The 21,490-nt window shown below is 47.4% G+C and overlaps 1 protein-coding gene across 2 annotated transcripts in view; it reads right to left on the bottom strand.

The window, feature by feature from the left end:
* The window catches only part of SMG5 (SMG5 nonsense mediated mRNA decay factor), a 400,214-nt gene that overhangs the window by 90,930 nt on the left and 287,794 nt on the right, over window positions 1-21,490 (bottom strand). For both annotated transcript variants that reach the window (XM_085638507.1, XM_085638508.1), the window contains 4 exons: window positions 15,350-15,509; window positions 14,737-14,827; window positions 13,817-13,891; window positions 3,484-3,622 (listed from right to left, as the gene is read on the bottom strand). In XM_085638507.1, coding sequence (XP_085494633.1) covers window positions 3,484-3,622; window positions 13,817-13,891; window positions 14,737-14,827; window positions 15,350-15,509 — 465 coding nt within the window. The remainder of the gene's footprint in view (window positions 1-3,483; window positions 3,623-13,816; window positions 13,892-14,736; window positions 14,828-15,349; window positions 15,510-21,490) is intronic.

Here is a 21,490-nt window from a genome sequence, read left to right as displayed (position 1 = left end):
ACGAAATTACTTACCTGCTTTTGATAAGGACCCCAGTCCTGGGCCTAGGCACCCAGTCCTGGATTACTAAAGTAACGATAAAGTACTCTACCTGCAATTTGAATTTCTTGCCATAGAGATCCATTGAATGTTTTCTGTGAAATATTTTCTAAGTGCTAACTTTTGAAATAGCTAAATATTATCTAAAAATCATTACAGTTATTAAGTCGACTTTCTTCACTTGATTCTGAATACTGACCCCAGGCTGGTTCTAGGATCCAGACCTGGAATTCCAAAAGTAATCTGAAAAGTAATTTATTACAAATAACCTGAATTTACCATTGAGCTCAATGCATTGTTATGTTTAGGAAATAGGATTGTTTATGGCAACCAACTGTGACTGTTTACACAAATTTATTGCGTGAAACAAAAGTATTTATATTCAACCTCTCATTCTGAGAAAGTATATTTTTACCCCCTTGTGGTTCTAAAAATAAAACAAGCATATATTTTATATATACAAATCATTGGCCTAGAGTTCAGTTATTGAGTGTGTGAAACCATTTGCTGACTGAGTGTGTACAATAAATGCTTTACACTGTCCTCTGGTACTGCCTTACTGCTCGACCAAGCTACCACTTTTGAGAGTAAGGTCATACCTAACTTTGACCTCTATCAGCCTCTGGGGGACTGTGGACTCTGTACACCCTGTACCTATTAGGGAACAGTATATACAGAGCCACTTTCTCACAGGGTCCCCCTGAGGCCGGACGCCTCCAAGCTCCCGTCAAGGAAGAAAGGAGCGAACATTCAAAGGGAAGTAAGATTTCCCTCCCACCAGAGCCCTGGTGGAGGACCTCCAATAGATGGTCCGCCGGAAAGTGAGCCACCGGGTCACCCATGCACAGGATGCCCACCGCCGTGGACACCGCGTGAGTGAAGGCCGCACCCGCCTCCGTAGGGCCCTGCGGTGGAGAAAACAGCTCCTCCGTGGGCGACGGCTGCAAACTAAGGCGGTCGTTCCCGAGGCCAAGCAGGGCGGGCAAGTGCCAGACCTGGAAGTCAGAAGGAGCCGAAGAATGAGAGACCTGCCGCTCTTCCGACGAACACCTCTGCCCCAGGAAGGTTGGGGAGTCGCCCTTCGATGCCGGTGAAAATGACACCACACGGCGACCAGTCTCCGGGGAGGACGACACCAATATACAGCCAGCCTCCGGAGAAGGAGCGTCCGAAGACGACTGTGCGTTAAGACCCCTGCGCAGAGCCGTAGAGCCCGCTGCTTGAGGTAGGACATCGGCACCAGCTGGCGTCACCGGACAAGGTACCTCCAAGTCACCCCGCACCAGAGACCGGAGGGGAGACCGGAGTAGAGCCGGAGCCGCACCGTCCTCGGGGTGGCGCCGGAATGACGCCGACCCGACCTCTGCCGAGGCAGCCACCTGTGTGGGGGGGAACGAGACTGGCCTGGGGAGTGGCACAAAGCCCTCCACCAGCCGCGGCCCAGAATGAGGCAAAGATCGCTCTGCAACCCACGTGGGGGCACCAGGGACGATTCAACCTCCGACTCGCCCTCCGACGAGGCAACCGTCTGTGGGGAGGGACGAGAGGGGCCCAGAGAGGAACGAGGGGCCTTCCCTCGGCCTCGACCCGGAGCGGGATGAGGAGGGTCCCCGATCCCTGTGGCGCCACACGGACCAGCTGCTGCTGGCGCCGTAGCGGGGTCACCTCGGCTTCAGACAGGACCACCTTGTCAAAGGACCGAGAGGGGCTCGGGGATGCGATCCGAGCCCCAGCGACCTCCTGCGACACCACAGGGACCCCCGCAGGAGTTTGCGGCGAGGCAGAGACACCGTGGCCTGAAGGAGGTGCTCCAGAGGAGCCGCACCCCAACAGCACCACATCCTCCAAACCTGGATCCGAACCAGTCGGTGCCGGAGCCACTGGCGGCGCTGCAGAGGGCCCTGCGCAAGGCGAGGGATCCTCCGACACCCCAGGAGGGGAAGGAGAAGGAGACGCCAGCGAGGCCTGCAAAGCCGCCGCGTATGTTTCCATTTGGACTCTCGACGCCCGAACACCGGGAAACGGTGGATAGAACGACACGCGGGGCCGCATTACCCGCGGAGAGTCCACGCCCCGGTAGGCCGGAAACCAGCCCCCGGGGACAAACTGCGACACCCACCGTGGAGTGACGCTCACGTCCCATCGGAAATGGGCGAGGACGACGACCACGGCCGTATCTGAAGCCTTCCACCGAAGTAGACCGAGGGGAGGACGTCGACCTGGAGAGACATGCCGAGAGAAGTGTCATCCGGCACTCCCGCCGCAACTTCGGCTTCAACTGTTGGCACGCCGAACAATCTGTGGTGCCGTGATCCTCCCCCAAACACAACATACAAATGAGGTGAGGGTCTGTCGCCGACATAAGATGCCCACAAGACGTGCAAGTTTTAAAGCCCGAAGGCATTCGCACACTGTTTCACCAAAGAAATGGAAGAAAAAAGGGGGGCTTAAGAGGCCCGTAGCAAGGATCGGATCCGCGTTGCACACGGAAAAGGAAAAAAACGACGTAGGCGCACCGGGGGGGGGGGGGGGGGGTCGGGGGTTCTTATATGACCTCGCTGACGTCATGTGCGCGGACGACGCCTGGGCGGAGTCGCGTGATGTCGCCCCGGTGCGCAGGGATGCTGTGGCAAAAAAGTTTCCGGATCCAGTCTCATGCCTGGGGATAATTCTACGTGAAGGAATCTGCGGCTAGTAGGCTCTATCAGATACTATACTTAGTAAAAAGGGATCCCTCATGTTACAAGATATTAGTTTCCTGAAAATCTAATCCAAATCCAGGTCTTGTTCATCTTTCTGTGAAAAATATACAACTCTCTATGATGGAGAGTCCTGTATAATTTGTGTGTGTATAATAGATGTATGTGATACTGGACACCCGCCACATTATGTAGATATATATTTGAATTTTGCGCAGCTAATATCTCACAACTACTTTATCGTCCATATCTTTTTTCTTTCTCCCATTTCTTATTTACTTTAAAATACTTAATTCTAAAAATGTATGCTTTATTGATATGAATTGTGTTTATGAAATATATAAATCAGTTGGTAAAATGAATGAAGGTTTATGTTAAATACTCTGTCTTTTGTTGATTAATGTGCACTAACATACTCAATGGCGGAAATCCTGTAATCTCTCTTGTTCATCTAATAAATCAATCAAAATGCCTTTAACTAAATTGAAACAGCAAACACCGAGTTGGATTAAAACTGTGCAAATTAGCATATTACAGTAACAATATTCTTAAAAAAAATCGCCTTCCACAGCTGCCTCGCTGGTCTTCGCACTACTGAGACCATTCACTTTACTATAACCATGAGTGCTTGGCTTAGCACACCAATTACCATACATATGCACTTGCAAAAGGCCTGTAAGGACTCAATAGTCAATGTTCCCTTTTAGTACATTACAGTGCAATGCACATACAAGACAATACTAACCTGCATGGGTGCAGAAAATGTGCTGGCATCATCCAACTGGAAAGCAGTTATAATGGTCACCATCCCAGTGGTCTCTTCCTCACCACTTCCTTGTGCCACTGTCAGTTGTTTGCAGCTGTCCAAGATTTTATAAAGGTGCCTACCATTAGAACATAAATATTAATATTTTGAAACACAAGATAAAGGATTCCTTGGAAAACTTGCCACATCGCATAACTCCTTCTTTAAAGATTAACATAGCCCTCAAACTGCAATGTTAGCGTAAGGGTTTTGCTCTTACAGTCAGGAAGAGGTTGGATATTCAGCCTATGATCAGATTGAACTAGACAGTATCTCCAACTTATGTTTTTAAGTCTAAGCAGGAAACACTATGTCAATGACACCTGTCACATGCACACAATGAATTATTTTGCATGCAACTACATTGCACATCTTTACTGGAAACACTTACAAACCAAATAATGAAGAAAAAGAGCTCCAATTTATGAGTGTGAAGGCAAAGTAATTGACTAGGTCCGTTCCCACTCAAAGTATAGGAAACCAGCCATGAAATCCTGCAGGACACAACATAGCATGGAGCCAGGTTTAGTGAGATCGAAACTAAAGAGCAGAATGAGAATAGAAGGAATGTTGCTAGAAACACAGAGGGAAGGAAACATTGCATACCATGTTGTAGTTCTCCAAATCCTTAGTAAACTGTTACCTACACTGTAAGCAACTGTTTGTAGCTTGCACAGCTCTAGATTCAGATGCTCTGCACATTCCTGTTACCTAGTGTTGGGCTCGAACGTTTTCAAGTGTTTTTTCCTGAAAGAAGTCTTTCGGGTCACAAAGTAAATAGCGGCTTCTGCCTTTCCTTGACAATGAAGATAAGCAATCACTATGTTAAAACTGATGGAGTAGAAAGTACAGTGCACATAGGTATAGCAAAATGAGATTTTTTAGGAAAGAGAAGAAAACAAGTTACTTACCTTTAACTGTAGTTCTCCAGTATTGGAAGCTTTCATAGATTCACATGCTTTAATCATTCCCCCTAGTCGAATTATTCCCCCTTCCTTCCGGTGCTGCAGTGTGCCCAGGGCCTTTGCGGTATCTGTATCCTTCTTGATACTTTTTAACGCATCACCCACATGTTCCCAAACAAGGCTTCCCCATCGAAGGGAAAATGCAAGATCTTATTTTTGGACCTCCGGCCTAAAAGCTGTTGCTCTCATCCTTGATGGCGCAACACCGCTGTCCCTCCAATCGATCTAAAAGCCATGGTCGCGATGTCCATCATGCAATCAATGACTTCAGCCGAAGCCCTTTCTCCTTCCTGAAGGAGCTTCCTGACCGGCTGTCTACTCTCCTCAGGAATCAAGTCTATATAAGGTGACAGGTCACACCACATCTGCCGGTCATATCTGCCCAGTATGGCAAGGGAATTCGCAGCTTTGACCAGAAGAGCAGACATGGAAGAAAACCTTTTCCCTGCATTAGCCAAGCATCTACCCTCTCTGTCAGGAGGTGTTGTAATAGGAGCCGACGGATTTTTGGACTTCTGCTGAGCAGCTTGAGATATGACAGAGTCCGGTTTGGGATGGCCCACTAAACAAGCTGGAGCATCCAAAGGAGCTTTACACTTCTCCAGTCTGGCGAGCACCAGTGTTATCATCTTCATGACCTTCAGGCCTTCCTCCCAAACGTGGTGAACGATCGGGATGGCACAAACCTATTTCCGGTACGGCTCCTTGAAATCGTACAAAAAACCCTCCATTTGGGTAGTTGACTTTGGAAGTTCAAATCTCATCGCCGTCCTTTCCATCAAATTATGGAATCCGCCAATTTCCTCCAGCAGTGAGTCAATCGGCACTGGAGAGGGAGAAGAAGGCAAAGGGATAAGGTAATCATCCCATTCCTTGGTAGGGTCCTGTTATCTCACCCTCTTCTTGGTCATCATCCGAGGTGACTGGATCCTGTTGAGGCATTGATTGAGGTGATCTTGGCAAGGGGTCTGGCAGTAACAAATAGTTTACCTGTCGGTGTAGTTTTACAGCTTGAAGACTTTCTGGATTCACTATGCTGTGCATGATTCCGCGGTCTAGTGGTTGGGTCCGGAATCGTAGTGTTTTTTCTCTTTTTTTTTTTCATGGCCCAGGTGGGCGTCGACGTCCCACCATTTGGTGTACTCCTGTGACGTCGGCGTGCTTCCTCCGGAAGCTCCCACCTTTGGGCGCCATCTTCGGATTCTTTTTTTCTTGTCTTGTGCTATTTTGTTCATCCTCTTCTTTATCAAAGTATTTTTCCATTTTTTGTTTATTTTTTTTTGATCCTCTACCTCCTGTCTCATCTTTCTGGCGGAGGTGGGTGGGTTTGCTAGTGAATCCAGAAAGTCTTCAAGCTGCAAAACTACACCGACAAGTTAGAAACTTAGTTTTGCAGCATGAATCTTTCTGGATTCACTATGCTGTGCATAGACTTTGTAGCGGTTTGTGGCGGCTGGTGGAAGATGAGCGTTGTTTGTTGAATATATGTTGAAGCACTTTTTGTCCTACTTGTGCTTCCTTGTTCATCTGTATATCTACGCAGTAGTGCTTAGTGAACGTGTGCACTGAGGCCCATGTTGCCGCCAGGCAAATGTCTTGGATGGGTGTGTTTGCCAGGAAGGCTATTGTTGCTCCCTTTTTTCTGGTAGAGTGGGCTTGTGCCGCTCCTTGTACTTCTTGCCCTGCCTGCTTGTAGCAGAATTGTATTGCCTCTGTGATCAATCGTGCGATGGTGTCTTTTAATACCGGTCTTCCCGAGAAACTGCTTGCGAAAGACACAAAGAATTGCTTTGTTTTCCTACAATCTTTAGTTCTCTCAATGTAATGCATCACTGCCCTTCTAGCGTCCACAGTGTGCAGTGCCCTTTCTGCGCTTGTGGATGGTTTCTGGAAGAAACTTGGTATCTGTATTGTCTGGGTTAAGTAGAACCTTGACACCACCAAGTGTGGGTCCGTTCTCATTACCACCCTGTCATTGTGAATTTGAATGTAGGGTTCTTGTAGTGTTAGCGCTTGCAGTTCACTTACCCTGCGTAGCGAGGTGATTGCTACCAGAAAAGCTGTCTTTATTGTGAACATATATAGAGAGGCCTTGTGAATGGGTTCGAAGGGCGCCTTCATAAGTTGCGTGAGAACTACATTGAGGTTCCATGCCGGTGGTGATACCCTTTTTGGGGGGGGCGATTTGTTTGGCCCCTTCCAGGAATCTTTTTACCACCGGGGATATAAAGAAACTTTTCCCCGTTTCTCCTCTTGTGTAGGCTACTATTGCTGCTAGGTGTACCCTTAGCGAGGTGTAGCTTAGGTTGCTCTTTAGCAAGTGTGTTAAATATCTTAGCCCTGGTGATTCTCTTCTGTAGCTTTTCTTTGAAGCACCATTGGGTGAACCTTTTCCATTTTGCTACATAACACTTCCGTGTGATAGGTCTTCTTGCCTCCCAGAGCATCGCCAGCGTGCTCTCTGGGAGTTTTAGGTGTGCGAACTCTAAGTCTTCAGGATCCAAGCTGCTAGGCTGAGGCTCTCTGGTTCTAGGTGGAGCACTTTTCCGTTTTGCATTGAGAGCAGGTCTCTTCTTTTTGGGAACTTGTGTGGTGGCTCCTGCGCCATCTCCAATATCTGTGAGAACCAGGACTGCCTGGCCCACTGTGGTGCTACCAGTATCAGTGTCATGTTGCTTGTTCTGCATTTGCTGAGCACCTTGTGTATCAGCAGTATCGGGGGAAAAGCATAGGCAAATGTCTTCAACCAGCTTATCCATAGGGCATTTCCTTGGGATTGCTGCCCTGACTGTCTGGATGCAAAGTCTTGGCATTTTGCATTTTGGTGTGTTGCAAACAGGTCTATTTGTGGGGTTCCCCACTTCTTGATTAGCTTTTGCGTTTCCTGTGTATTGAGCACCCACTCGTGGGATGCTGATGTCTGTCTGCTGAGTGTGTCTGCTTTCACATTTTCCTTCCCTGGTAGATGTATCGCCAGGAGGTCTATTTGTAGTGGGATGGCTCACATCCAAACCTCTTGCGCTAGGCTTGATAGCGCCACAGATTGTGTACCTCCCTGCTTGTTGATGTAGAACATTGTTGTGGTGTTTTCGGTTTGTATCAACACTCTCTGCCCGTACAGTTGTCTCTGGAAGGCTTTTAGGGCAAGGCAGACGGTCTTTAGTTCCAGGTAGTTGATGTGTCTTATCGCATCTGTTTGTGTCCACAAACCCCTCACTTTGAGCTGGTTCATGTGTGCTCCCCATCCCATTTGGGACACGTCTGTTGTGATGGTCACTGTTGGAGTTGGTGGTGTAAATTGTTTCCCCTTTGTTATGTTCTCTTTGTTCCACCATGTGATCTCCTCTTGCACTGCGAGCGTTACAACCACGAGATCCTCCCAACTCCCTGTTGCCTGTGACCATTGCTGCTGTAGCCATTCCTGGAATGGTCTCATGTGGAGTTGGATATTGGGGACTAGGTGAATGCAGGATGCCATCATCCCCATGAGTTTGCTCACTATCCTCACAGTCAGAGGTTGATCCTTCCGGTACTGACGTAGTGCGAAGGTTCTCTTCACGCTGGGGAACCTGTCCTGCATGGTGTTGATCTGTGCGCCCAGGAAGATCTTCACCTGTTCTGGTTCTATCGAGGACTTCACCCAGTGTATCGAAAATCCTAGTTCGGTCAGCGTGTGCATGACTCGCTGAGCATGTAGTTTGCATTGGATGTAGGAATTCACCTTTACCAACCAGTCGTCTAGGTAGGGATATACATGAAGTCCCTCTCTTCGTAAGTGTGCCGCTACCACAGCTAGGCATTTTGTGAAGACCCTTGGTGCGGATTTTAGTCCAAAGGCTAGGGGCGTGAACTGGTAGTGCGCTTTGTTGATGGCAAATCTCAGTAGATGTTTGTATTTTCGGTTCATGGGAATGTGCAGGTAGGCATCCTTGAGGTCTATAGTGGACATAAAATCCCCGTCCCTTATTTGTGGTATAACTTCTTGTAGGGACGTCATTTTGAATTTTTGAGCTTTTATGTATTGGTTTAGGAACCGTAGGTCCAGGATGGGTCTTAACGTTTCGTCCACTTTTGGTACGAGGAAGTAGTTGGAGTACACTCCCTTGTTTCTTTCCTTGAACGGCACTGTTTCTATTGCCTCCTTGTGGAAGAGTTCTTGTGCTTCTTGCAAGAGGAGCGCGAGCTCTTTTGCTGTGCGCGTCTTGTTGGTTGGCCTCCTGTTTGGTGGCTTTCTTTCCAGTTCTATACAGTATCCGAACTGTATGATGTTCAGTAACCATTTGTCTGTTATTTTCTTCCACTCCTGGAAGAAGTGTATTAGTCTGCCTCCTACCGGTGTTATATGTTCGCTTTTTTCTCCTTTGTGTGTGTCTAATTGTTTTTTGAGTCTTTTGTTGTACCTCCCCCGTAGAGATGTTGTGTGGGTGGGCACGTTCGATACAGCGGAGTCACTTTGAGGTGGGCTGCTGCCCCCCCTCTTCTAGTTTGTCCACGTCCGTTCGGTCACCCCCGAAAGGACTGGCCCCTAGGTTGGTACTGCCAGTTTTGCTGTTGCTGACCTTGCTGCGCCTGGTTGTTACCCCGATATGTTTGCTGGAAAGTCTGGTGCGACGTTCCCGGCTGTTTTCCTCCTCTGCTGTTCGGTCTCCTTGAGGGGGTGTCCCTTCTCATTCCCCTGAACTGCAGTGCTCCCATGGACCTCGCAGTTTAATTATCCTTTTTGAGCTGTGTCAGCGTCTTATCCACTGGTGTGCCGAACAGTTGTTCCCCATTGAAGGCGGTGTTCAGAATATTGTTCTGGACCTCCGGTTTGAAACCTGAAATCCTTATCCAGGCATGCCTCCTCTCTATCACTCCAATCATCATGAGTCTGCCGGATGTGTCTGCCGCATACAGGGCAGATTTTAGGCAGGTGTTGGCCATGTTCTTGCCTTCCTCCACTGTGTGTGTTGCCCTCTGCTGGTATTGTTCTGGGAGATGTTTGAGCAGCTGTCCGACCTCTTCCCAGTGTTGGTACGCATGTCTGTTTATTAGGGCACTGGAGTTCGCAATGCGCCAGTGAATTGCTGCATTCCTCTCTATTTTCCTCCCTCTGAGGTCTATCCTCTTACTCTCCTTGTCTGGAGGTGGCCCTGAGTTTGTGGGAATGTTGGCCCTCTTTCTGGCTGTCGCCGTTATAATGGAGTGAGCCGGTACGGATCCCTGGATATATGCTGGATCCTTCGAGGAATGTTTATATTTCTTCTCTGTTCTAGGGGTGACAGACCTGCAGGTTGCTGGCTCCTTGAAAGCTTCCCTGCCCTGGTCCAGTACATTTGGAACCATGGGTAGGAATTGGCTCCTAGTTTGAGTGGGGAGCAGAGTCTCTAAGAGGAAGTAGGCTTTTGGTTTTTCTTCCTCTAATTTAACCCCATATGTTGCTGCAGCATTCTTGATGACCATGTTGTAGATGCCAATGTCGTCTGGCGGCGAAGGCCTCGACGGATATGACTCTACGGCTTCTTCTGGGCTTTCGGCGTCGAGGTCTTGCCAATCCAGGTCCTGCGCCGCAGAGGAAGTCGATTCCAAGTTTGTTTGTTGATCTTCCTCGCCTTCTCCCTCGTAATAATACAGGCCCTCTTCGTCCTGCTGCTCTGCTAGTTCTGGAGTTTTCGGCGGGTCGGAGGCGTCAAACTCCTCTTCGACTTCTACTTCGACAACCGTCGAGGGCTTCATAGGGATGATGTATCTGCTCATCCGAGTTTTGGCGCTTCTCTTCGATGTCGAAGTCGCCTTCAGCTCTTTTTACTACGTCGAGCGCGCCTTTTCGGGGGCATGCTTCGACGACCTAGGATTTTCTTGAGCTTTCGCCGGCTGGGAGTCCTTTTCTAAGGATCCACTGGGCTGTTTGTCCGTGGACGCAGCTGTGGCTGTCGATTGCTTCGACGCCAGTGCTCCTTTCGAGGACTAAGGCTCTGTTTTTTGAGAGTCTGTCGGGGTTTTAGGGGTCGACAGACTCTTACCTCTTACCTCCTTTGTCGACTTAATGGTCTCTACGACCGTGTAGTCCTCTGGTCCCTCAGCGATGTTGTCCTCTTCTCTGCTGGAGAGGCCCAAGTCCCGGAGCGACGGAGGTTCTCCTTAACCTTGCATGGCGTAGTTCGCTCTCCTCTGTCTTTCCCTCACTCTGAGGTTCTTGGGGTGAATGCCGAGCAGGCGTTGCAATCCTCGCTTTCGTGGTCGATTGGCAGGCAGAGGTTGCAGACCGGGTGCTGGTCCTTTTGCGCGGATTTGTGGTGGCAGTTACGGCAAAATTTGAATGGGGTTTTGTCCATTCCTGGGCTCAGGGGGCCCCCTATGTGCGCATTCTCCGTTGAACGTCGAAGTTCTTTATCTTCCTCTCCTCCTTCGTCATCCCGGCTCCTCGGTGACAATCCAGACCCAAAGGCGGGATCAATAATCTGAAGATGGCGCCCAAAGGTGGGAGCTTCCGGAGGAAGCACGCCGACGTCACGGAAGGACACCAAATGGTGGGACGTCAACGCCCACCTGGGCCACGAAAAAAAAAAAAGAAGAGAAAAAAACACTACGATTCCGGACCCAACCACTAGACCGCGGAATAATGCACAGCATAGTGAATCCAGAAAGATTCATGCTGCAAAACTCCCTATTTCTAACAGGAGTAGCTGGAATGGAGCGTGGGCGCAGAACAGGTACTGGTACCTCCTGAGATTCTGGACTTGGTGGAAACCTCTTCCTATAATCCGCCAACATAAATTGTAGGTCCATCAATAAGTAGACAGTATGCCAACCATCTCTTCCTGGTAACCTTGACGATATTGCGGATGTTGGGGAGGGTATTGAAACTCCTCGTATTCCTCCTCAAAGTCATCGTCTTGACATTTCACATGTAATTGGGAAGGGCTACTCGCATAGCCAAAAGGGCCTTCATCCTCCTCCTCTGACTCCTGCTCCTCCAGCAGGTGTGATGGTACAAGAGGCATAATCTTACTCAGTGAGGTGATTTCCCCGAGTAATTCTCCTCTTCCTGGCTCCTTCCAATTTCTCCGGTGTTTTTTTCTCTCGTCGACGAGCCCATCGTCGAAACCATCGTAGTCGATGCAATCGACCAAGCAGACATCAACATCAGTGTCTTATCCGTCGTCAACGACGTAGTCACCATCGTCGATACAGCAGACGGAGTAGTTGTCATCGTTAAAACTGACGTGGTCATTGACGATACCTGTGTCGATAGTGCCATCGACGAAGATGAATCATTAGTCATTGATCGTGAACGTTACCTCAATCTTCGTCGACTACGACGAAGCCTTCTTCGTCGACGCTCCTGTTGACAATGTAGAAATCGTTGATTTTACCTCCGGAGGCTTTGAGGAAGGTTTCTTGAAGGCTTGTTTGACCTGAGGGGGTGATTTAAATGGCTCAGAACCAGTCTTTTTCACAGTCTTATCCCCTGAAGCATGTTTCTTCCTCTCCTTTTCTCTATGTTGAGGAGATTTTGAGGGACCGCGCCCAGAAGACCCATGAGTGGTCATTTTGAGGGCCTTCTCAGGACGCTCTTCTGAGGTATGCGAATGAGGTGATTTCTTCCTCTTTTGAAACCTCCTAGATGAAGAGGATGCCTCATCGCTATCACTGGAGATAACCTCCTTTCTGGCCTTAAGGTTTTGTAGCCATATTAAAAGGCATCCTTCATGGTCCCTTAGAGTTTTACCCGAAAAGGTACAACATACCTTACAGTCTTTCGCTTGATGGTCCGGGTAAAGACAGTAGATGCAGTCAGAATGAGGGTCATCAGTATATAGCCTCTTCTTGGAACAAGTGGCACAGGCGCTAAAACAAACCCCTTTTCTCTTTTCCTTACATTCTCAGGTAGAATGAATCTGTAGTCAGCAATGCAGATGAAATTCACTGGAAAATATTCCAAATCTAAAGTAGCAAAAGTGCAGAGCTCAAATGAGACTCCCTAGCACAGTAGAAAATCTGAGGTGCAAAAGGTTCTCTCGAGTGTTCTAGAGGATGAGATGCTCCGATTGGTTCAGGGACAAATTTGCTCTTTCACATAACGAGAGTTATGGGTTGCAAAATGGAAATGGGCCTAGGCCTCTTTTCAGTTGTGTACTTATCTAAGCATTGTATTTTTATATACCGGAGACTCACATCTCGACGACGGGGAATGATTCAGGCATGTGAATCTATGAAAGCTCCAATACTGGAGTAATAGATATATTCGAGCCAAACGCTTCGGGAGAGGAGTGTGGGACGAGTAAATTTACTGCACTTCCCACAACAGATGGTTCAAGGGTAATTAACATTTTCCATCCATAGCAAGTGCTGCTGGAGATGCACGTTCTTTGCATAGACTGTAAGTCAGTATTCCTCGAAAAGCAGTGGCTAGCATGTGAATGATACTGATGTCTAAAATAAGGTCCTTAAGACCAATTGGCCAACCAAAGCATGTTGACTGGGAAGGATACCCACACAGTTGTGTTTGGTGAATGTGTGCATGGTAAACAAGTGGCTGCTTTACATATGTCAGCCAGGTGAATGTTTCAATAGGAAAGTCACATTTGCGGCCTTCTTCTGTGTACAATCTTCACGGAGTGCAACAGAGAGCTCCTTTAGCCTTGAGAAAGCAACACTGAATGCACCGGTCTATCCATCTGGCAATACATGCTAAGGCTATAGATAGCTCTTGAGGGGCTTGGTGAAAGCTACAAACAGCTGGTCTGACTCAGTCCTCTCGTACCTTGTGTTGCTGTAGATACACATGCTCTGCATAGACTGTAAATTAGTATTCCTCTACAAGCAGTGGAAGACTATTAGGGCCTTAACGTAGGTGCTGAAAATGTACAGAACTCAAAGCCCTCACATGCATTTCTGAACTAGACGGCACAAAAAAAATTATCTAACATGGACTCGGTGCCTGTAAGCATTGCCAACCAAGGGAGGAGTAACTAAATACATCATGACTCGAAAGACTTCTTTGAAGAAAAACAACTTGCAATCGTCCGAGCCCAACACTAGAGGGAAGGAGCATGCAGAGTATTAGTATCTACAGCAACACATGCAGCTAACAAAAAATTATATAAGAAATACTTCAGTGAGGCTGAGCAAGCCATACAAGGTTTTTTTTTTAAATCTTTTTTTTTTTTTTAAATGTTCAAGGAGCTGGCCTTTGATGACCTTCAACCATGTTGACCTATCAAATAGACTAGGGAGGGAGATTACTTAAATGCATTGAATAGATTCAAGCAAAAACTGAGCTTATACTTCCAGAACAACATTTCATTGTGAGACTATAATCTTACCAAGCATCTACATCTTGTCTTTTCAGCTTGTGCCTCTCAAAGCTTTTTCCAGTATCTTTCTGACAACGAAGATATCTGAGTAAAGAAAATGGATACATATTTAACTGAGCAGATAGAACATTTTAACAAGCGAGCAACTTCAGAACTGGACCAAACAGTTGAAGACCATAGTGAGCAGTCAAGCAGAAACACTACGGCGAAGCTCTTGCCCGCAACGGCTCCAAACAATTCTTTCATTCTTGTACCTCTGTTCACTTAATTAGCTCCAAATAAGGCAAACTGGTGGACATAACTAAGTTGCGAAAGGAGGGAAGCTGTGACACAGGAAATAAGGGTCTAAAAAAGCATGAGCCCTGTTGATACCAACTCCTCTTTCATTTCCAGCACCGCCATCTTTAAAACCACATTACCATGATTGAGTTCTGGTAAAAAGGTGTTGAATCCTACACATCCTAAGAGACTTCTGAATACCTTGCTTGCAGTATTTCATCGAAGGACACTACTAGACAGTACCAGGTTATATGGTTAGAAAAATTCTTCCATAACTTTAGGTATCCTGGATTTATGCTTTTTCACTCCAATGTGATATTCCAAGATAAAATGCAGAATCTGGCTAGTTCCCGAGAGCAGAGTTATCCCACTATGATCATGCAAGTCTTCCTTTCCAAGTTGACTACAATTAGAGTGGTGATCCTAACGCCAAATGGAATTGAGGGAGCTTTGGAAGACACCAGTGTCTGGAAGGAGTGACCAATCCACCATCTAGACATCAAATTTGTGCCTTCTGCAAGACATCATTCTGCCCAAACATCCCTTCTGGGCAATGATAAAGGGCCCACCAGGGCCCTGATTAAGCTGCAGCATTCTTGGTTTCAGACTGGCACAGTTCCCAGAGAGGAGCTTTAAAAGTCTTTACTCACCGGTTTCCCTTTTTGAACTCCACCTCAAGGTAGCGGATTGCATCACGAGCTCCTCCATTCTCCTTCTTCAGAAAGTCCAATCCATCAATCACTTTTAGGGGAAATAAACATTTACTCTGTTTGTGAAATTGCTGGAAAAGACTATATTTCCCACTTGTAAGCAAACTACACACCAGAGGGCAGAATGGAGATTAGTCCAGATGGAGATCAGGTCCCATCAACTTGCAATGAAAATTAATATCAAAGAGAAGTTAAAATAATCAATAGTGATATAGCAGACTGCATTAAACATCTGCTCTACTCATGAAGCAAATGCAAAGCTTAATATATAACAATCGCATTTTCAACCAACCACAAGATTTGTGGTAATGATGTAAAGTTTTGCAATGCCACCAAATGCCTTGGTGTGTGGTTACACCAGGCATATATGTACAAGTTGTCCAAGATGTTAACACACTCAAGCAATCTAGATGGCTTAAAGATATCCTGACAGGAGTTAAAGGTACACATCACTATAACAATGAGCAATTATCAGCCAGTAACCTGTATGAAATTACTACTGCAAAGAAAGGAACACTATTAAATAGACTAGGTGAAAAATATTCCCACTTACCTGTTCTAGGTATGATTATAATGAAGCTCCCACTATTGACCAAATGCCTGATGACTGGCAGGTGCTGGCAAAGAGCTTGAGTGTCTGGGACAAGGTATGGTGACATCGCAGACTGAGCTTTTGGCTGCTGCAGGCTTCCTTCAAGTTGTGAAACCTCCAGCTGGAATAGAACACACTATTAACTTTCCAGTTGATTAAGCATCAGAATGTTGCTTAAAAGACAGACGCTTTGTGCATAATAGAAGATGTACCAATGAGACAAAAAACAAACAAAAGAAAAGAAAACCAATTCACATTCAGTACTTTTTTTTGGTATAGATATGTTTCAGTCACAATTGTTCAGACGTACTTGCCACAGTGACCTTTCTACCTGCAGATCTTTATTAGACGTCTTTACGTGGCCTAGGGAAATCTGGCCTTTAGGCCAGAGGAACACAGCAATGGTCAGTCACTGACAACCACTGAAGCCTGGAGGCAGTGCTGCCTCTTTTTAAAAACTAGGTCTTACCCTCCGTACACACCAGAAGATTTACAAACGCGACTCTCGATCCAAACAAGGGGCCAAAAGCCAACATGAAACAGCTTTAACGGGAGGGTAATCTGAGAAAGGGAGACTAAGGGCTACCAGTACAAGAGTGAATACAGTGATCAATATTTACCTCCAGCCTCTCTTTCTACATGCTCTCGGGTTAATTTGCATGAGTGAAGAAGTAACACTCCTATGGACAACCAAAATCTGCTGGTACACATAGTGCTCATCAGCATTCCAATAGCCATCAATGGTACTTGCATGCAGACCACAAACTAGTGGACATCCTAAGTTAAAGTCCACCACCCCTTCCAGAGACAAGAAGGCCTACAGTCTAATCCACCTTCCAATGATGAGGTTAATATACTAGATCCTCTTGGGTCATATTGGGGCAACCAAGTGCAATGGGATATTAACATTTGTGAATCTGTTCAAAGTAATTTGAATGGTGAGGAAAAAGTACACCATATCATAGTTCCGGATGAGCAGTGCTGGATACAGCCAAATCAACTCTCTTGGGAAACAAATGAAAATACAATAATAGGCATGATGGGCGCTGCTGAATAGCAAACATGCCCCTCCTCTAGATACCTTCAATGTCAATTACAACTATTAGCTTTGAGATGTCTGAAGCACTGTGACCGCATAAGTAAGCAGTTTAAGCAAGGACAGTCCAGAAGATTTCTCAATGCCAGAGCATTGCCGTTTACATGAACAGCCTCATGGATTCCACTACTCTGCACTGAACATAGCACATCTCTTGTACAGTACAAAGAAGCAAAGCTGCTAAAGCCAAGGTGCTCATGTGCATTTGGGGAGGTGTTTATACGACCAGAGGTCACTCACATACCCCCATGCAGTTCCTCCTGATATGCTCCTCCAACACACACCCCCCCCTTCCCTGCTTCCAATCTTGTAAAGGAAACAAAGTCACCATCTATCATTCTAGAAGACAATTCTAGATCAAGTGACTATCCTGCTCCCACCATCACAGGTTCTTGCAAACACTGACTCACCACTGAAATATCTGTAAACACTTGATGCAACAACTACCAAGCCCTTTCTCACTTTAAAAAATAAAAGGAATATGCTACTTACCAGTATGCATCTGTTCTTGGCATGTAGAGCTGCAGAGTTGTACACTTAGCATAGATCGCCATCTGGTGTTGGGCCCGGATGTTTGCAGTTTGTTTTTGTTCTTTGGACAGTCTTTGGAAGTCACGAGTTCGGTGACTCCTCCTTCGGTCCGTACTGCGCATGGGCTTCGGCTCCATCCTCAGATTGTTTTTCGCCAACAGGGAAATGATGGAGCGTAGTAATAACAGTGAGAAACCCATGTGTGTTGTATCTAAATAAGATGGACTGGAACGGATACAGGTAGCTGGGGAGGCGGGTGGGCGTGTACAACTCTGCAGCTCTACATGCCAAGAACAGATGCATACTGGTAAGTAGCATATTCCGTTCGAGGCATATGAGCTGCAGATTGTACACTTAGCATAGATTATATAGCAGTACCCAACCTTAGCGGCGACCACCGGTATCCGTTGCAGTGGTTTGAAAAAGTGTCTTTAGTACAGCCTGGCCCACACTAGCTTGCTGCTTGGAATGCACATCTACACAGTAATGTTTTGTGAAGGTGTGTGGTGTTGACCATGTGGCTGCTTTGCAGATGTCATCTAAGGGTATGTTCCCTAGAAAAGCCATCGAAGCCCCTAACTTTCTAGTAGAGTGGGCTTTAGGTGGAACAGATAATGTTCTTTTTGCCTTTTGATAGCAAATTTGTATGCACTTTACAATCCACCTAGCTATCCCTGATTTAGAGATGGGGTTGCCTTTATGTGGTGGAGAGAAGGAAACGAACAATTGTTTAGTCTTCCTGAAAGGTTGCGTTCTTTGTATGTAGTACAGCAAAGCCCTCTTAACATCAAGTGTGTGTAAGGCTCTTTCTGCAACAGATTGAGGTTGCGAGAAAAAGACAGGTAATTCCACCGATTGATTGAGATGGAAGGGGGAAATGACCTAGGGCAGAAACTTCGGATTTGTACGAAGTATGACCTTGCTGTGATGTATTTGTAAGTAGGGTTCCTGTATAGTGAACGCTTGTATTTCGCCAACCCTTCTAAGGGAAGTGATAGCTACGAGAAAAGCTGTTTTCCAGGTGAGGAACTGTAGCTCGCATTTATGCATTGGTTCGAAGGGTGGACCCATTAGCCGTGTAAAAACTACATTTAGATTCCATACAGGGGAAGGTGGTGCCCTGGGAGGAATTACTCGTTTAAGGCCTTCCATAAAGGCTTTAATAGCGGGCACTCTGAACAGTGATAAATGCTGTCTGTTTTGTAGATAAGCAGCAATCGCTGCTAGGTGTAGGCGTATGGATGAATATGCCAGGTTACACCTGTGAAGATGGAGCAGATAGCATATGATGTGCTGTATGGATGCATCTAAAGGGTTGATGGTATTGTTACGGCAGTAAATTACAAATCTTTTCCACTTTGCGGCATAGCATGCTCTAGTGGTAGGACGTCTGGCTTCCATGATGATGTTCATGCAATCAGGGGGAAGGTTAAGGTATCCAAATTCTAAGATTTCAGGAGCCAGATCGCAAGGTTGAGCTGAGCTGGGTCCAGGTGCCTGATTTCTCCATGGTTCTGGGTTAGGAGGCATGGGGACAGGTGCAGTTTTTGATGTGGTACCACCGATAGCTGTAGTAGTGTGGTGTACCACGGCTGCCTGGCCCATGTTGGAGCTACTAGAATGAGTGTGAGGGAGTGTTGCTGTAGCTTCCTTACCACTAATGGAATTAGTGGGAGAGGTGGAAAGGCGTATGCAAATCTGCCTGACCAGTTCATCCATATCGCATTGCCCTTGGACAATGGGTGGGGGTATCTGGCGGCGAAGTTTGGGCATTTTTTGTTTTCGTGGGTGGCGAAGAGGTCTATTTGAGGATGCCCCCACTGTTGGAAGAATGGGTGAAGAACTTGTGGATGCAGTTCCCATTCGTGTAGTTGTTGCGTTTGTCTGCTGAGCAGATCTGCCATGGTGTTTTGTACGCCTGGAACGTGCTGTGCCAGGAGAAAGATGTTTTGGGGAATTGCCCATCTCCATATGCTCTGGGCTAAGCGGGAGAGCTGGGGAGAGTGTGTCCCCCCCCTGTTTTTGGATATAATACATTGCAGTCATGTTGTCTGTGCGAATGAGGACTGCTTTGCCCGAAGTCTGTTTTTGAAAGGATTTTAGGGCTAGAAAGATCGCCAAGAGCTCCAGATGGTTGATGTGGAGCGATTTTTGCTGTGGCGTCCATAGACCTTGCATTGTGAGGTGTAAGAGGTGCGCTCCCCAGCCGGAGAGCGATGCGTCCGCTGTTAGAATCACCTGAGGAACCGGGTCCAGGAACGGCCGCCCTTTGGAAAGGTTTGTGGTGTTCCACCACTGCAGAGAGTGATGAGTGCGGCCGTCCACCAACACCAGATCCGTCAGCTGACCCTGGGCCTGGTTCCACTGTCGTGCTAGGCACTCTTGTAGTGGACGCATGTGGAGTCTTGCATGGGGCACTATGAAAATGCAAGACACCATCATTCCTAGGAGCTTCATAAACACTCTTGCTGGAAGAGTGTTGAGGAAGGAATGTTTTGCGCAAGGCTTGTATGCTTGCGATCCTGGCTGAGTTTGGATAGGCAATACCTTTGGAGGTGTCTATAGTTGCCCCGAGATATTGCTTCGTGTGAGATGGTAGGAGGTGGGACTTTTGGTAGTTCACCGTAAAACCTAGCCGGTGGAGTAGTTGAATGGTGCTGTTGGTGTGTTGCACACATTGGTTGTAGGACGTGGCTTTTATGAGCCAGTCGTCTAGGTAAGGGAAGACGTGAATATGTTGACGCCTGAGGTGTGCTGCTACAACTGCTAGGCATTTGGTAAACACCCGTGGTGCGGTGGTGACCCCGAAGGGGAGAACCAAAAATTGGTAATGCTGACCGTCCACCACGAACCTGAGGTACTTCCTGTGAGAAGGGTGTATTGGAATGTGAAAGTATGCGTCCTTCAGATCCAAGGTAGTGAGAAAGTCTCCCTGACAGAGGAGCGGGAGGACTTGTTGTAGGGTGACCATGTGGAAATGGTCTGAATGTATGTACGCATTTAGAGGCCGGAGGTCCAGAATGGGCCTCAGGGTCCCGTCTTTCTTTGGTATAAGGAAATACAGGGAGTAGACCCCTAGATTTTGCTGATTGACGGGGACCTGCTCTATAGCGTGTTTTTGGAGGAGGGAGAGCACCTCCTGTTTGAGCAGTGTGGAATGTTCTTGAGACATTGGACGGTGCCTTGGTGGGAGATTGGGTGGGGTAGATGTTAGCTCGAGACAGTACCCTGACCGAATAATTTGGTTCACCCATTTGTCCGATGTTATGGATTCCCATGCGTGGATAAAGTTTTGTAGTCTGCCCCTGACCGGAGTGGGATGGTCTGGGGGGAGTGTAGGGAAGTCATTGTGCGGGCGGGGTGGCAGAACGGGTGGTGTTAGTTTTGCCCCTGCCCTTATTGTTGTTGCCTCTGTAACCACCCCTTTGGTAGCCCTTTGAAAAGGTATTTTGAGGAGGGGACTTGTAGGAGGTAGAGGCGTTATCGGTGGAGTAGCCTCTGCCTGCGCTACGAAAGGATGAGCGTCGAAAGGAGCGTTTAGGGGCCTGTGATTGGAGTGCCCCCATAGACTTTGCTGTGTCTGTGTCCTTTTTCATCTTTTCTAATGCTTCGTCCACCTTTGGCCCAAAGAGAGTTTGTTGGTCAAAGGGGTGGTTTAGTATGGACGCCTGGACTTCAGGCTTGAACCCTGAGATCCTGAGCCAGGCATGGCGATGAAGCAGGACGCTGGTATTTATGGCTCTAGAAGCGGTGTCGGCTGCATCGAGGGCACACTTAATGGAGGTGTTTGTAATTAGTTTACCCTCCTGTATGAGGTCATGAGCCTTGCGTTTGTTTTTCGGGGAGATGCTGCATAAGAGCCTCAAGCTCGTCGTAGTGTGCTCTGTCATAGCGCGCAAGTAGCGCTTGTGTATTTGCAATGCGCCACATGTTGGCAGCTTGGGAGGCGGTGCGCTTGCCAGATGCGTCTAGAAGTTTGGATTCCTTATCTGGCGGTGGGGCTTCTCCTGAGGACTGGGAGTTAGCCCGCTTTCTAGCTGTGGACACAACTAGGGAATCTAAGGGAGCAGGGCCCTTAATGTATGCAGGGTCTGTGGCTGCCGCTTTGTACTTCTTTTCTATTCGAGGGTTCAATACCCTGGCCCTGACAGGGTCTTTGAACACCTCTGCAGCATGCTTGGTGACACCTTTAAGCATGGGCAAGATAGACGTGGACTTGTCTTGAATGTCAAATGTGTCCAGTAGGAAGTCGTCTTCCACTGGTTCACAATGCATTTCCACCCCATGGTAGTGTGCTGCTCTCTGCACTAAGTGATGAAACCCTAAGGAGTCCTCAGGGGGAGACGGCCTGGATGGGTATAGGTCGTCCTGAGGCATATCTGGTATGTCAGGGTTGTGGTAGTCGTCCCATGGGTCAGGGGTCCCCGGTGGAGTGGGGCCCATTGGGGCGTCCGCCGGGTCATAATCTGGATCCC

The sequence above is a fragment of the Triturus cristatus genome, chromosome 12, assembly GCF_964204655.1.
Source record: "Triturus cristatus chromosome 12, aTriCri1.1, whole genome shotgun sequence".
NCBI classification, from domain to species: domain Eukaryota; kingdom Metazoa; phylum Chordata; class Amphibia; order Caudata; family Salamandridae; genus Triturus; species Triturus cristatus.
The sequence above is the reverse complement of the archived record's forward strand: the minus strand, read 5'-3'. Positions and strand labels throughout refer to the sequence as shown.